Raw genomic sequence first — 18441 nt, forward strand, 5'->3', positions numbered from 1 at the left:
TCTTGAGTGATCTTACACTCGGTCAACTATCAGACTGCAATGCACTAAAAACGTTTTGTCACAGCGGTTTAATCCAAGAGAAGGTAAAGTTGCCTATCGGTGCGAATTTAGAAATCGAAGACGGCAAAAAGATGAAACGGTAGCCGAATACGGATACGGTTTACGCAGACTTGCACAACAGGCTTATCCCACTATACGCTATCATGAAATTGAAACTACGGTTGTTGATCAGTATATACAAGGATTGAATAATCATGAACTGAAGAAACATGTTCAATTTCACCACCACCAGACGCTCAGTCAAGCCATCGCTCTGCAAGTGACTATGAAGCATTTCTTGTAAAACCTAAAGACTATTGACGCTCATAACATTCAAACTCTACAGGCCTTGATTGAAAGCGAGCAACAGAACCCTGAAAGTAAGATATTAGGTCAGATATCGCAAATGATTGACAATAAATTTAAGGAGTACCTAAATGAGAATAGAACAGTAGGTACAAGCAGAAATAGAATAGAGTCATACAATGAACCAAACAGAAATGAAGGACAAGGTTTTTATAATAGAAGTTCACAACCCCAAAATATATTTGACAGGCCAAGGTATATAACTTGCTATTATTGCTAAGAATTAGGCCATATTAGGACTAGATGTCCTTACTTAAATACGGAAAGGGAGAGAAATTATTTCGATTCAAATCTAGGGCCTAGGACTTCTTTAAACGAAGAGGAACTGAGATCAGGGATGTGAATTCAGCTCGATCAGACTCTAAAAATCGTCCAAAACAAATTGAAAGTTTTAAGAAACAAGTCCAGTTTGCAGATGTTGTAAATGAAGCAACAAGACTAGAACAAAGGATAAATAAAATTTCCTGTCAGGACCGGGAACCCCTATGTATACAAGAGGTTGATACATGTTTTAATGTAGAAAGTACGCCACCTAGTGTTCACTTGAATCAGTTGTTGGGTTCATGTATATATGTCAAGGCTGAAATCAACAACACCCCATGTAAATTATTAGTTGACACTGGGTCTCCTGTATGTGTAATATCATCAAACTTTTCGATACCATGGAAGTAGATAGGACCGAGCTTAAGAAAACTGATACCGCTCTGTACACAGCTGATGGCGCTAAGCTAGTGGTAAAAGGTCAAGTAAATGTTCAAGTTAAACTTTGTACTGAAAATTTTAAACAAAATGTCATAGTTGCTAACATCGAGGAGCTAGCAGGCTTCATTGGAAGGGATTAGTTAGAAACTCAAGATGTTGAGATTAGAATAGGGAAAAAGGTCCTAAAAATAAAAGGTAAAAATGTCCCATTAGAAAAAAGCAAAAGAAATATATGTGCTAGAGTCACACTGTCTAATGACGTCACCATTCCTGAACATAGTGAATTGTTAATTGAAAGTCATATTGCTGGCAGACCAGAAGGGGAAATGGGACTTATAGAGGGTACAAACTGTGTTAAAAACAATGAACTCTTACTAGCTAAATCACTTATTGATTCCAAAACCCAAAAGCAAAGACTGTACTTGATGAATGTAAACCAAAGACCAGTTAAGCTGAGCAAGAATACAACCATTGGAGTAGTAAATGAAGTAGATATGGTATCATACATTGGTTTAGATATTAAAGAGCCGATGAAAGTTTGAAAACACATACAGTGCCGGAGCACTGGAAACAGCTTTTTGATAGCGCATCAGAAAACTTGACTGATTCTGAACGCAATAAATTAAAAAGTCTAATGCTTGAATTCCAAGATGTCTTTAGAGCTCCCGGTCAACCATTAGGCCAAAGAAATATGGCTATGCATTCGATAGATACAGGGAACCACCCTCCTATCAAATTACCCCCAAGAAGACTGTCGCTAGCTCAGAAACAAATAGTTGATAATGAACTTAAGAAAATGCCTAAAGATAAAGTGATACAACCTAACACTAGTAGTTACTCAACCCCAATCTGTCTTAAATTATGATAAAACCTGGCGATTTTGTTCAGATTTCAGACAAAATACTTCTTGTACATTAAAAGACGTCTACCCACTCCCTAAAATTGATTCCACCTTTGAGGCACTGAAAGGATCACGTTGGTTCCATACTCCTGATCTTCAGTCTGGTTATTGGCAGGTAAAGATGGCCCCAAGGGACCAAAACAAAAAGATTTTTGCTACTCATCGTGGTCTATATGAACTCAGAGTCATGCCTTTCGGTCTGACGAATGTCCCCGCAACTTTTCAAAAACTTATAGAAAATGTTTTTGGCACGCTGAACTGGCAAACATGTGTGTGCTACCTAGACGATAAAAGATTTTGAGACTGCATTACAGAATTTAAGAGAAATCTCTGAAAGGTTACGAAGCGCAAATTTAAAGCTAAAAACCCCAGAAATGTTTTCTTTTTCAAGAAAGAGTGACCTATCTTGGGCATATTATATCAAAAAATGGGATCGAGTGTGACCCTTCAAAATTCAAGGCTGTTCAGGATTGGACAGAACCAAAAGATAAACGAGGAGTTCAAAGTTTCTTAGGCCTTGTCGGATACCATAGGAAATTTATAAAAGATTTCTCTACTATAGCTTCTCCGCTAACAAAACTTACTAGAAAAAGAGTTAAGGTCAAAAAGCTTTTTCTGATTTAAAACCATATCTTGTTAGTTCTCCGATTTTAAGTTTTCCAACATTGGAGGGACAATTTGTACTAGATGCTGACGCTAGTCAAGTATGGATCGGTGCCGTGCTATCGCAGATACAGGATGGCGAGGAACCCCTTCTGGCCTATTCAAGTCGAACCTTAAATCGGTCACAGCAGAACTATTGCACCCTAAAAAGAGAGTTGTTGGCAGTAGTGACATTTGTCAGGCATTTCAAACACTATTTATAGGGTCAACATTTCATTTTAAAGACGGACCACGCCCCATTTAAATGGTTAAAACATTTCAAAGACCCGCAAGGAATTATGGCTAGGTGCTTAAGCGTACTAAAAACTTACGATTTCGAAATTCAGTATAGACCGATGTCCAAACATTTAGATGCAGTCGCGATGTCTTAACAACCACCTTTCAAATGCACAAATCAAAGTTGTGTAGATTGCGTTGAAAAAAGTCAGCTATCAAGCAACGAAACCAGTAAATTTGACCGCATATGTCGAAATTCTGTTGCGGAAAATACAGAAAAACCAAAATATGCAGAACCTAACTAGCTTCCTATTTGGGAAATGGATACACTTGAGGAAATGCAATCAGAAGACCGCGCAATTGGTCCGATCCAACAGTTAAGACTAGAGTTTGATAAAAAAAAAAAACCTAATACGGCAAATTCAAAATTTAGGTGGTAACGCAAAAAATTTTGTGAACCCAATGGCCGTCGTTAGAAATTGTCGATGGACTACTTATCGGCGAAAAGAAAATAAGATAGGTCAAATTATCCTACAGTTTGTTGCTCCAAAAGTCATTCGTGACATAATTTTTAAAAAGTTACATGAAAATAGAATAGAAGGTCATTTCGGACGGGACCGTACATTATCGAGTATACGGCGGAGATTTTATTGGCCTGGTATGTCGGATGCAGTTTAACGATGGTGTGCCAGTTGTGACTTATGTGCACGCGTTAAACCTGGACCAGGTCTTGAGAGATCTGCTTTGCACCAGTTTGAAATAACGATGCCATTAGAATGTGTAGCGATAGACATGTGTGGACAGTTTCCTGTCACGTGGGACTCCAATGAATACATTATAGTCATCGGAGACTGTTTTACTAAGTGGAAGGAAGTCTACGCCGTACAAAATCATACTGCATTAGTAGTTGCGGATAAAATAGTAACAGAATTTTTCTTTCGATTCGGTGGCTCCATTCAAATTCATAGCGACCAAGGACGAGAGTTCGAATCGGAATTATTTGAAGCTATCTGCTATAAATTAGGTATAGACATTTCCTGAAATACTCCGTACCGGCCACAATCAGACGGGTTAATAGAGAGATTTAACCGTAGGTTAAAACAGTTATTGGGAATATTAAGTCATGAAAATTCGACCGATTAGGATGATCACTTACCTTACCGCTACCAAACAGAGTAATACGAAATGCACTCCAAACCTCTTAATGTTAGGCCGAGAAATCTGGTGTCCAATAGATTTTATGGCAGGTCCCCCACCGGACAGAGCAAACGTTGCGTGTTCAATTCAAGCTGTTGAATGGGTTAAGGAAGCAATGAGTTGTGCATTCGAATTCACGCCTGAAAACCTCAAAACTGATGCTAAAGTGCAAATGAGAAATTACGATAATCGTTTAAAAGAACGAGAGTTTGATATCGGAGATTGGGGTAGGTGTCATGTTGTAAAAATGCGTGAAATTGTGAATTTTAGCATTTTCAACTTTTTATGTCGTGTTTGGTATCAAAAGTCATTATTTCTTATGAGTAATTAAGTTTCAATATTTTTATTACGGAAAAAGTGCATTTTGTTAGGGAAACAAGATTTTGAACTATTTTTCAAATAATTTCATAAAAGACATTTATAAGCCGTTTTAGCGTTACTTGGAAATATTTATGGATTAATATTAAGATTATGTCGTGAGAATACTTTTTGACAACAATGGTCATCAATGTAATTTATTTGTCAACACACAAACTGTATATAGAGTGAATAATGTCTATTAACACTAAGTCTTAAATTAATCTGCTTTTGATATAGTTCATTGTTTGGAAACTGTTTGTTTATAAGTACCTTTTTCTATTTTCATTGGTCAAAACGTTTCTATGATCATGTTTTATAAAGGTTAATTTTGAAACAAAAAAAAGGAGGTAGAGAAAAAAGCGAAAACCATGTGACACACCGGTTCGCCCCGCTCTCGATCTACGAGCAGCGGCGGGTTAATGTATGTTGCCATGATTACTGTTTTGTAAATATGCTTTATGAACTGTGATTGTATATATGTTGGATGGAAAAATAAAGCATGTGAACGTTCATGTATCCAGTCTCATGTATTGATATACAACAACTTCCGGCGGTATGGAACCTTTGTCATCTGAAACGGGCCTAAATCATTTTGATTGTAAAACAATGTTATTTATCTCCGATGTTGAAGAAATTCTGAACATGTCAAATGGCGGAGGATGAGTGCCGATCCTGTGTTTACCTTTCGCTGCCAAGCTGAGTGTCCCTATAGAAGAACGTTATACCAGTTATCCGAAATTAGTTTCCAGAATCACTTATTCAATATGGACATACCTTTTGACGAAGCGACCATAAACACGATCAACGAACTGCGACTTTTGAAGAATATCGAAACAACATGACATTCCTCGACCATGACTAGGAAGAACATAAGATTAACCGCTTGTGATTTATTTCTAAAGAAGATGTGACCACTTGTATTCGCAGTATGGTGGATTTCTACCATGGATGTGATGTATTGTATGCAGAGAAGACGGTTGGAATTGAATTGTGAAATGATATTCTATTTGAAATTACTGTACACTTGTATTGAACTTCAGTTTGAACTTATATTACATTTGCTTTCTAATTTACATTTTATTTTACACTTGCATATTTTATTGCTTTTGATTGAACGATTTCGTGTCTAGTTGAAGTCCAATAGCCGGTCTATTGTTTCCTTTTCTTGATGTTTATAGTGCTAAACGTAGTCTGTACAACTACAAAAAAAAATTTTTAAAGCTCAGTCAAAATCAATATAAATTTGTAAGCAACATAATTTTTTATTTTAATTCATGAAGGCGAGCGATTTTAAACGCATGATCACGCACCTTGTAATCTACGAAAACAGAAAACTGGATATCTTTGGTATTTGTCACAAAGCTAATTAAGGCAATTGACAGGTTATCCAAAGCTAAGGAAGGCATTCTGATAACCTTGACCAAGATATTGTTCTATTGAAATTGCGAACGGTATTCTGTCCGGGTTAAAATTTTATGAATTTCGAACCTCAACGGACCAAAACCTAGCATTTAATAGAAGATGTTTTATTTTTGTATATTACTTGGTTTTATTTTCGTGTAAATGGTTCTCAATTACGTTTACGAAGTAGAGGTTCGTCCGCATGATAGAATTTTTTTTCAAAATTAATATGCAAGTTTATAAAAATTGAGAAAAGTTTATGTCAAATGTAGATGTTGATGTCAAAATTTATACAGCTTCGGGGTCCGAAGCTATAGGGATGTTGGGAGAGTTGTCATGTTGTAAAAATGCGTAAAATTGTGAATTTTAGCATTTTCATGTTTTTATGTCGTGTTTGGTATCAAAAGTCATTATTTCTTATGAGTAATTAAGTTTCAATATTTTTATTACGGAAGAAGTGCATTTTGTTAGGGAAACAAGATTTTGAACTATTTTTCAAATAATTTCATAAAAGACATTTATAAGCCGTTTTAGCGTTACTTGGAAGTATTTATGGATTAAGATTAAGATTATGTCGTGAGAATACTTTTTGACAACAATGGTCATCAATGTAATTTATTTGTCAACACACAAACTGTATATAGAGTGAATAATGTCTATTAACACTAAGTCTTAATTTAATCTGCTTTTGATATAGTTTATTGTTTGGAAACATTTTAGCATTTTCATCTTTTTATGTCGTGTTTGGTATCAAAAGTCATTATTTCTTATGAGTAATTAAGTTTCAATATTTTTATTACGGAAGAAGTGCATTTTGTTAGGGAAACAAGATTTTGAACTATTTTTCAAATAATTTCATAAAAGACATTTATAAGCTGTTTTAGCGTTACTTAGAAATATTTATGGATTAATATTAAGATTATGTCGTGACAATACTTTTTGACAACAATGGTCATCAATGTAATTTATTTGTCAACACACAAACTGTATATAGAGTGAATAATGTCTATTAACACTAAGTCTTAATTTAATCTGCTTTTGATATAGTTCATTGTTTGGAAACTATTTGTTTATAAGTACCTTTTTTTATTTTCATTGGTCAAAACGTTTCTATGATCATGTTTTATAAAGGTTAATTTTGAAACAAAAAAAAGGAGGTAGAGAAAAAAGCGAGAACCATGTGACACACCGGTTCGCCCCGCTCTCGATCTACGAGCAGCGGCGGGTTAATGTATGTTGCCATGATTACTGTTTTGTAAATATGCTTTATGAACTGTGATTGTATATATGTTGGATGGAAAAATAAAGTATGTGAACGTTCATGTATCCAGTCTCATGTATTGATATACAACAACTTCCGGCGGTATGGAACCTTTGTCATCTGAAACGGGCCTAAATCATTTTGATTGTAAAACAATGTTATTTATCTCCGATGTTGGAGAAATTCTGAACACGTCATAGGCCTTGGTTGAACTGGTCAGTTGTCAGAAAAATTAGTCCTATAACATTGACTAAACAAAAAGCTAAAAAAAGTAGGGTTGTAAATGTGCATGTGATCATTTAAAGTTGTACACGGGAAAGGATGCCCCTAGAAACTGGTTACACGAATCAGATCTGTCCGAAATTTCTGACATACTTGTGGAAAGACCAAGTGATGTTTGCAATACAGAGTTTCAATTAGAACCTGGGGAACCAGATTCACTGAACAACCTAAATTTACCAGGTCCATCTAATGTCACAAGTACTCCAAGGCGACACGTTACCAGGACAGGAAAAGTAGTAAAACCCAGAGACATTTAATCCCCCTCTCCAATAAAATAAAATTTAAACACGTGTAATCTTTTATAAGGGTACATACCTTCAAACGATTTGCTGCAAGTCTGAATGAAATATGTATTTAAACTCAAGTAAACTCATGTAATGGCTTAAAATTAGTATCGGATCAATTGTTTTGCTGCCCAAGGCTACATGTGTGCCTCTGTACATACTAGTATGCATTTGTTTAAATCTATTTTAGTTGTCTCTGTTCAATTTATTAATGTACATATATGTATTTTATATTTTCTATAGTATGATTATTTTGTCATAGTTTTTTATGATTCCTCTCTTTTTCCGTCATAGATGAGTTTGAAATAAATGTACCGGATGAGGAATACAGTAAATTTGTCAATCACAGCCTGAGACCTGTATGGAACCCAAACAATTCAAAATGTAATGGCGATGGATGTAATTTCGTCTGCTCTAATTTCAACGCATATGTCGCCCACTGGACAAAAATACAAGTAGAGTTGATATCAATTCATAAGTGTGATATTTGTGAAAAGACGTTTCGAAATTTTCATTCATGTAAAAAGCTTTTGAATTAAATGCCAAAGATAAAACTGAACATATGATGAAGTAATTAGTGAAAAGGTATTTAAACATTTGTTATGGAACATAACTCCGTTTTCCTACATTCCTCCCCCCCCCCCCACCCCACCCCCCCCCCTAAGACAAATCTAATTTTAAAACAAAAGATTAAAGGTTCTTAAATCTCTTTCCTGAACTGCTGCCGCGATTGTGTTTGCCATATATCTCCTTCTCTCCTGCCCTTGCCGTCTCATGTCATTTAAAATTTGATGTCTTTCATTCTCGGTTCCTTTCCCATATGGGTAGCAGTTCGGTTCCCGATATGAATGATTTCTCACTAGATCTTTCTTTACTAATACGTCTGGATGAGGTCTATGATGACTAAATAGATATAAGAAGATGTGGTATGAGTGCAATTGAGACAACTCTCCGTCCAAGTCACAAGTTATAAAAAGTAAACAATTATAGGTCAAAGTACGGCCTTCAACACGGAGCCTTGGCTCACACCGAACAGCAAGCTACAAAGAGTCCCAATTCAAACAGGAAAACCAACGGTCTAATCTATATAAAAAAAACGAGAAACGATAAACACTAATGAACCACACCAACAAACGACAACCAATGAACAACAGGCTCCTGACTTAGGACAGGTGAATACAATTGCAGCGGGTTTCAACGTTTTAACAGGCGCCAATTTTCACCCTAACCTGTGATAGTAGTGTAACATTACAACATCAAAAGACACACTAAAAATATGAATTGAAATGGCTTAACTTGATCAAAAAGACATATAAACAAAAAACAATTAAACATACATTGAACGAATAAGTTTGATCTATGACACAATATAAATACAATATTAATAAAAAAAAAGATGTAGCAAAAGTGTCCAAAAGACAACTCTAACCTGGAACAAAACAGCGTTAAATAAAATAACGTACACAGGTAAATCTAAATTTAATAATTTTGTTATAAGGAGTACGGAAACTTTTTTTACAAAATTAATGAATTTGTTGTTCACAGTACGAGTACAGAAATGAAAATTTATCGTCATACTAAATATCAAAGGTGGTACCTATCAAAAATAGTGAGACGAGATATATCACAAAATAAGAAAACATTAAATTACAGAAATGCATTACAAATTGTGTCAACAGGTCAAATTAACACGAAAGTACGATTTGAGAGTACTCGCAGTTACTGAAAGCTAGTTAAAAGCCAAAAAACAATTTAAAATAAACAAATCATGCATCAGAGACTAAAATCTATTAAAACACATCCCAGGGAGTTTAGTGAGTTGAGCTATCACTGGGCATTCGTCAAGTTTTAAGTGCATTATACAGTGAGGCAGTATCATAAGAACCTTGCAAACATTATCCAATCGAACCCCTCATATTACATATACAATGTATGTATTAATTTTAACTGAAGCAAAAAAACAAATAAAAAACTCTATTTTAGTACAACTTTCCCGTTTTGTCCTCCCAATAGTATCTTTCTGCTATTTCATTCAATCTGTTGAAATTACCATTAGGTATGATTTACATCCCTTTTCTTAACCATGTTAACACTTAAAGCGATCTCATATTAAGGTTTGATTATTACAATGGGAAAGGATAATTTTGTAATGTCACTGGAAGGTGTGAATATGTACTTCAGAATATTCAGGTTAATGTTCATTTTGGTTTTGATTATGTAATTATCCTACATTACGTGACATGCAAATGCAAAATAATTAGTGTTCTCTGTTTAGTCCTACCATTGAACCAATCCTTTTTTTGTTTGGTTCTTTTTTGACAAAAAAAATATGCCTGTAAATTTCAAAGAATAAAATCGTATTGAAACAGACAACATGTAACATCTTCAGAATCGAGTAATGTAGATTTGGGAGTTACTCGCTCAAAACGTGTATAAATGAGATATTTTAGGAAGATTGATCATCATTCTTAAATTGAAATAGAATGTATATTATGAAAACAAACACTTGTAGTGTAGTCATCCGCCATTCCCTTTAAACGTCTAAATCAACCAATAACCACTTTAAAAAAAAACTATTACCTTTCGTCGTTCTATAATTGCCTGATATAATCATATAAATGGCCCCACTTCCCAACAAATTTGAAGCCATTTTTAGGAGTGGAAATTTTCAAAGTCTAAAGCCAATAATTTCGGCAAAAATCAGCGGAGAGGAACCAATCATCTCAATCTGTAAAGGTTTTAGAAAAAAAGTTCGTATAACTGTTATTTTCACGAAATTGTCAAAGTCTAAAGCCCGTAATTTCGGCAAAAATCAGCGGAGCGGAACTAAACGTAAACTCGATTTGCAACTCATCATAGTAGACTCGCATACTAAATATCAGCTCAATATGTGAAGGCGTTTAAAAAAAAAAATCGTATAACTGTTATTTTAACGAAACTTTAAAAATCCAAAGCCCATATTTTCGGCACAAAATCAGCGGAGCGGAACCAAACGTAAACTCGGTGTGCAACTCATCATAGTAGATTCACATAATAAAAATCATGTCAATATGTAAAGGTTTAAGAAAAAAAGTTCGTATAACTGTTTGTTTCCAAATAACGATATGCCAGAATGACGGAACGACGCAATGACGGAATTACGAATAAAGGTAACACTATTCGGCCAAATCATTGGCGGGGCCATAAAAATACATGTTCTATTATAATTTAGTGTCCAGTCTTGTAGCGTTTGCTTTACGCCCAGTGGCAAATATTGCATTCATGTTCATGACGAGAAAACATACATTTTAAAAACAATAGGTAGGTCTTGAAATAGGAGATTGACTGTGAGGGTGGACGGGAAACTTGGAATGCCCCTGGAAAATGAGGGTATATTAGATAAGGACAGACATTTAGCCTTGCAACAGCTGGACACATACTGACCCCGAAAGAATGGGTGCAAGGCTTTATAATGTGCAGAGAGCATTGATTCATGAAATCTACTCTGAAGTTGGCCATCGATATTTAAGTGTAGATTCCAATTATATCATTAGATGTACCTAATTAAGGTAAGATACTCTTAGCTCGCTTGAGTAGCTGTTGGAATTCTGTGAAAGTATTGTTTATTTTACTTGATTTTTTTGGTATAGTATCGACTGTCTGTGTGGTCTCGTGAGAGCATGTTCGCCTAGAGTGCCTCAGGTCGGAGGTTCAAAAAACGACAAGGTCAAAGAGAGACGTTAAAATTATTATTTGCTGTTTCAACGCTAAACACGAGGCATTAATAAGTAAGAACAAAGACTGATCGGCTCGGAGTCAGATATGTGTCCGGCAGGGTGACTTTTCTTCCTGCGAACTGTTAATTTGTGAATTAACACGTTACAAATCCGGCTCAACGTGTCGGTCTAGCACAAAGCAGGGTTGATATTCATATCATATTAACATGCTCTCGTCCTGAATATAGACTTTATTTGTCGCTGGACGCTAAGCAGCAATCCTTATCGTCATTTATTCTATTATAGCTACCGTTACTATACAGTGAAATGCTTTTCTTGTACTGGTTTTTATTACACCTCCTTTGATATCCACTGATCGAGAAAAGGGGAAGAAGATATTTTTCAACCACTAAAATGTTCTTTTGCCAGTTGGGATAATTTTGACGGTAAACAATATTAAATTAACTGCGGATTTTTTAGTCATGGGGTGGTTTTGAGCTTGATATTCTGTATAGGCATCTTTCTATTATAAAAGACTGTATGTTGACTCAAAAAGTTTTAATTTATCTGTGTCGTTGCGTTGCTGTCATTAATGTATACCCGTATCTCCGTTAATTCAAACCTAAAGGATTGACTCGAGTATAAAAATATTAATATCTCGACAGTAAACCCGTGCTAAAGGGGTGCGTCTGTTTTGCTGTGCAGATGTATAAATATGTAGCTACGTCGAGTCGAAATGGAGATGTCGTATCGTGTAGCGAGAGTTTCACGCTCTATACACGTTAAGGAACCATTTGAATAACGCTTTGATTGGGAAATAAAATCTACACACAAGTCAAATGATTGAAATCTGTAAACAGCAACTTAGGTCAGTTAGTTCTTCAATAAGTCACATCCCTTATTTTAACACATTGTTTGTGCCTTTTGCGAAGACAATTGTAGTTGAAGAAAAACTTAAAATAACACAAACGGCCAGTAAGACAATATCTACAAATAAATGATACGGTACAAATTCAATCCTTATATAAATTGTTGCCCTTAAAAACACCTTTTTATCTATTTTCGTCTTTAAGAAAACTTTACCAGATAAAGAAAACTTGAAGCAGCAAAATTTGTAACCTAGACAAGTCTGCCTTCGTTGTACGCTTCATATATGAGTTATTGCCACCCAATGAACATTTTGTTATGTTCTACTCCCCTTCCCCTAGTTTGGCTGGATAGCATTCAATGTAACCCTTGATGTGAACTACATTATTTAATATAAAAAAGTAAATTGAAAGAGACAAATGAGGGAAAAATGCTGAAATTAATGTTTATTGCAGATCTTCTTTCAATTGGTGAAAAAATCTAAAATTAAATCATAAAAATCATAAAACATCCAAACTCCTAACACGATTAGGTATGATTCCATCCTTGATCTTCAAATACCATATTATAAGTCAATCCCTATGGCTGTCGCCCTTTTACCCTTCGACATATTCTTTTTATTTCATCATTGGTATAATCGAAAATCTGAAGCAAAGTTACCGTTTTATTGAGTTGTATGTAATATTCAGCTGAATGTTAAGTTACCATCATAAACCTTTTATTTCAAATAAAGTCGAATCGATCGTTTTGATTTTAATACGTAAAAAATATTCATCGTATTTCTCATATGTAGAATCCCCTTTTATAGACGTCTTAATAACTATCCATGTAAATGAAATTCAAAAATTTCATAGTTACTGAAACCCTCGCTTAAAAAAAACAAATATTCAAAAACTAGAAATCTGTTTAATACAATTATTCCCTGAAGACTAATGATTATACATCACTTAATTGATTGATCCCTTAACGTCCAGTGGCAAATATGTCATGCACATTCATGACGTGATGCCAAGTGAGTCGACCTGAAACAAATGTTAACAATGTTAGAGTGACACTTTAATAAAATGGAGCGTTGACTAGAGGTGAAACGTATGCATGCCTTACTAGAATAAAGTTGAACCATGATGAAAATCTTAAGTTAATATTAAGCTATAAACCCCCTTTTTTCTCCACGATAGAAGGATGCCAAAACAAAACAAAATGAATTTACAGGCAATAACGGCCACTTGAAGTAAATGAGATATTTTGTAAATAAATTCCTACTGCAGCAAAAATTTCCCTGTTTCGGAAGGTTTGGATTGCCACTCTAACTCCGTCTGATTACCAATCGGAGAAATTCGAACCAAAGGCTTTTAATTCTTTGAAATTATAAATTATGGTATTTCGCTAGCCGTTTTTATCCGATCCTATTTTGGACCCCCCGATTCTAAGTGGGCGTGTCTAATTAGTCATGCACGATGAACGTTTAGTAAATAGAACCTCAACTTAAAGACCTACACCGAGTTAATAAGTTCGAGGTACAATAAGTAATCAAAAGAGATCCTGTATGAAATGACATCGTCCCAGGTATCTTAGATAATTATTTTGCGTTGAATAACAATGAAAAATGCATGGACAGGTTTCTAAAGGACTATAAACAACATAATGAAATACATTAGTCTATTACATACAATATTCGTGTACATTAATATTAATTAAATTGTGTGAAGTGTTGTTTCCTAAAATTGTCTTCTTGTATTCGATGATTCTATCCTTAATTGTAATTGACCATCAGTGTGGAGAAAAAACATTCAGAATATTTAAATACACATGTTAAATAAAACGCCCTATCCATTTGTTTAACGTTAGGAATAACTGTCTCGTTCACTATATAAAGACGCAAACACGAAATTAGACGCATTATACTTTATCGGACACAAGCTAAATATTGTAAGTAAAACATTATTGAATCGACACATATTGTACATTAACATCGTATTTCATCTCAATAGCTTTTTTAAATAAATAAATATTGCAACAAACTCCGAACGGATTTAATATATATTTACATGATTTATAATATACATTTCATAAATTGTTGGTTTATGAATTAAGAAATTATCAAGAAACTAAAGTTCTAACTCCCTCGCTCAAAGTATTATCTTTAATGGGTTTGGATATCATTTTAGGTCCGTTTTGGTCATATATCTTTAATGGGTTTGGATATTATTTTATGTCCGTTTTGGTCATATATCTTTAATGGGTTTGGATATCATTTTAAGTCCATTTTGGTCATATATCTTTAATGGGTTTGGATATTATTTTTGGTCCGTTTTGGTCATATATCTTTAATGGGTTTGGATATCATTTTAGGTCAGTTTTGGTCATATATCTTTAATGGGTTTGGGTATCATTTTAAGTCCGTTTTGGTCATATATCTTTAATTGGTTTGGATATTATTTTAGGTTCGTTTTGGTCATATATCTTTAATGGGTTTGGATATTATTTTAGGTCCGTTTTGGTCATATATCTTTAATGGGTTTGGATATTATTTTAGGTCCGTTTTGGTCATATATCTTTAATGGGTTTGGATATTTTTTTAGGTCCGTTTTGGTCATATATCTTTAATGGGTTTGGGTATCATTTTAAGTCCGTTTTGGTCATATATCTTTAATGGGTTTGGATATTATTTTAGGTCCGTTTTGGTCATATATCTTTAATGGAGTTGGATTTTATTTTAGGTCCGTTTTGGTCATATATCTTTAATGGGTTTGGATATTATTTTAGGTCCGTTTTGGTCATATATCTTTAATGGGTTTGGATATTATTTTAGGTCCGTTTTGGTCATATATCTTTAATGGGTTTGGATATTATTTTAGGTCCGTTTTGGTCATATATCTTTAATGGGTTTGGATATTATTCTAGGTCCGTTTTGGTCATAAAGCTTTTCTCGTATTTCTGCACTTATATTACTTTGAAGTTTCAAATGTATGGCTTTGTGCGTTCCTGATGAAGATAAATTGAGACAAGCGCTTCGGTCGCAAAGAACTTATAAAGTGTTATTTTCATGTTTTACGTGTATAAATATTTATTTTAACTTTAAATATGCATCATGTTTAACGTGTATAAATATTTATTTTAACTTTAAATATGCATTATGCATTTAAATCTTTCTAAATGATTGAATATGCATATGATCAGACTAGTAAGTGTTTAAGTTTTTTGTTAATTATTATCCTTGCAGGGAACAAAATCAGTACTGTTCAGAATTATCGGGTGTAGTCAATGTATACGGTTCATTCAATTTGCGAACGGTATAAAAATGAGAAGATGTTGTATGATTGCAAATGAGACAACTCTCCATAAGAGACCAAATGACGTAGAAGTTAACAACTATAGGTCACCATACGGCCTTCAACAATGAGCAACACTCATACGACTTAGTCAGCTATAAAAGGCCCCAATGACAAATGTAAAACAATCCAAGCAAGAAATGATCGATTTTATGTACTAAAAAATAAACGAAAAAGTAATGTGATATACAGCAACAAACGATAACCACTGAATTAAAGGCACCTGGCTTAGGACAGCGGCATTTTGCATTGATTGTCGCATGCGAAAAGCCACTGAGACAGAAAAAATCTGAATCTGAACAATATTGTTCTTACCTCAGATATAACTCCAAAAAGTAATTGAAAACAAAGTCGAAGGGACTGCATGGGGTTCAAAAAATAGAAAGGAGCCACATAATAAAGAATAGAGGAAGATAAAACTTTAAAAAAGCCACATAGAAACGATATCACCCCTTATCTAGACCCTCATAATCAGTCACAATATAAATCACATTTAGTTGTTTCTTTAAAAAAAAGTTTCACCAATTACAATACAGCCATTTAATTTCGGTATCTTTTCAAACAATTCTCTAGGAACCATTTGGACATTGTATGTCATATAGCAGACTAGGAAACATGTATATTATATTATTATACTTCACGTAAAAATGCCAGATTTTGATTGGATAATACGAGGGTGATAATTTACTCTATCCCAAGGCTCAGCGGGAGACAATTTTTTTAATGTCACCCTCTCGTGCAGACCAATCAAAAATCGATAATTTAACGGACAATGAATTGAATTCATACGAATAAATTAAAGACAATGCCCAAGGTCTAAGTTTTAGCCTCAGAAGAACTTTTCCATCGACTGTCAAAATGAAAGAAAAATTGTCTTGCTTCACTTCTGTTGTTTTTCTGATAACTGTTGCATTGTTGTGTATGTGACGTTATAGTTAAGTACTTTCAATTTAAAATTTCACAGTAAAAGACAATAATGATTGAACATTCAGTCTTTTAAATTAAATAGCACATAGCTGAGTGGGTGATACAGCAAATTGATAACACTCGAAAAATCATTGTCAACCTCGGCTTCGACTCAGTTAACAATGTTTTCTCCGGTAAACAATCTGCTCTATCACCCTCCCAGCTATGTGCTATTTATATAATGAAAGGAAGTGGTTGAACGAGGTTTTACAGCACGCCATTCATTTTAGTCTAAATTAACTATGGTTCTTATATTCAAAGTCTTTAGTCGTACAGAGAGACTTTAATATCCCCTTGGTACATTTTCTCTCTATTATTATTAAATTTTTGTATCACTAAAAAACATCTATATCATTCATGTTTTTCGAATTTAGTGTATTCGGATCATATTAATTTTGTTAATTATCAATACAAAATTTCCACGGATATTGATAATCTCTTAACATGTACCTTATTGTGTATGTAAAAGGTCCCGACTTTACAAAATGTGAAAACTACGTATTTGTCCATTTTAGTTATTTATGAATAGTACAGTTTAATAACTGAAAAATAAAAAAATGAGATGCCGTTTGGTCAATAACAACGTATTTGTCTATTTTACTTATTTATAAAGGTTACAGTACACTAACTGGTTAATGACTACGCAACGAAAACAAAGCTAAACATAGAAAACATGACTAATACATGGCATTACTTTTTATTATTTTTTTTAGATAGTTTATGATATTAAAGATATTATTTACTCAATTTACCGCTGATTTATTATATCTATTTTTAGGAGAAAATAATGGGACTCTGTTTTTGTTTTCTTGGTAAAGTAGGTTCTCTTTCAAGAGAGGGATCTTATGTAACTATAACTCATCAAACACTAGATCGTAAAGAAACATATAATGACTTGACAACTTATCTTAATGAAAGCCATGAAGAGGCTGATAAACTTCAGCAGAATTTTGTAAGTATGAATTTCTTTCATTTGTTTTAAACTTCTTACAGCTGGTTGATTTAAGTGTTTATTCATTGCTTTATATTTGAATGTGCTTGTGTACAGGTGAGGAAATCACTTTTTATCAGTTGTTTTATATGGACTTGCGAAATCATCGGTTTTTAAAACCGCCCCTAAGTATAGATATTCATAAACAGATGAGACGCCGGCATTGTCTGAAGTAAAAAGTTGTATCTACGTTATTCGGTCTCTCGTTGATTGTTGTCTAATTAGCAATAATAACATATCTCCTTATTCTAAATTAAGATATTCATTGTTGTTCAAAACGATGTCACTGAATTACTTTTTATCATTTCCTAATTAACTTGACGAAAAGTGTCCGAATGGAATGCTGTTGTGTCTTTAGTTATCTATTTCCTTTTTGGTTTTGCATATACTATGAGCTTATTGGCCTACACATTGTATTTACAATTGATACTCTGTTAACATATTAAACAACGTTTTTAGCAAAGAAAGAAATCGGGCCTCGATCGTCGAGTGGTCTACGTAATTCATCTACTGTATCACTTGACTGTCAAAATTGAGGTTGTGAGTTCGAACGCCGTACGTGGCATGTGAGTTCGACTCCAATCTTAATTGACTAGGAATGCCAGTTTTCCTTATCTTCGTACCCTCTTATATAGGATTCTTGCAATACTTTAAGTTAATAACTGAACATTGTATTACAAATTGTCATTTTGCTAAACTGGCAAATGTGGGAATATATGCATTTTATAGTTTCTGGTTTATCTTAATGAGTTTGACAACCCTTGACGTATAAATCCCATTTAGTCTAATAAAGATATTGGTCTATCCTTGATTGAACACTACAATATTATAATGCATTTGGGTCATTTTGCTCTTACTTTATTTTAATTGAGATCAGCTACAAAATAACAATATGAAGGAATGTCTGTCTGCTGCTTG

The 18441-nt window shown here is 34.0% G+C and overlaps 1 protein-coding gene across 2 annotated transcripts in view; it reads left to right on the forward strand.

Annotated features, from left to right (window-relative positions):
- The window catches only part of LOC127736638 (uncharacterized), a 202134-nt gene that overhangs the window by 177640 nt on the left and 6053 nt on the right, over nucleotides 1-18441 (forward strand). Inside the window, exons 1-2 of one of the 2 annotated variants that reach the window (XM_052247199.1) lie at nucleotides 14090-14163; nucleotides 17311-17484. In XM_052247199.1, coding sequence (XP_052103159.1) covers nucleotides 17320-17484 — 165 coding nt within the window. In that variant the 5' untranslated portion in view covers nucleotides 14090-14163; nucleotides 17311-17319. Of the gene's footprint in view, nucleotides 1-14089; nucleotides 14164-17310; nucleotides 17485-18441 lie in introns of those variants that run through there. The other variant, XM_052247200.1, reaches the window with a different exon arrangement.

Source organism: Mytilus californianus, unplaced genomic scaffold (genome assembly GCF_021869535.1).
Source record: "Mytilus californianus isolate M0D057914Y unplaced genomic scaffold, xbMytCali1.0.p SCAF_34, whole genome shotgun sequence".
In the NCBI taxonomy this organism is placed as follows: domain Eukaryota; kingdom Metazoa; phylum Mollusca; class Bivalvia; order Mytilida; family Mytilidae; genus Mytilus; species Mytilus californianus.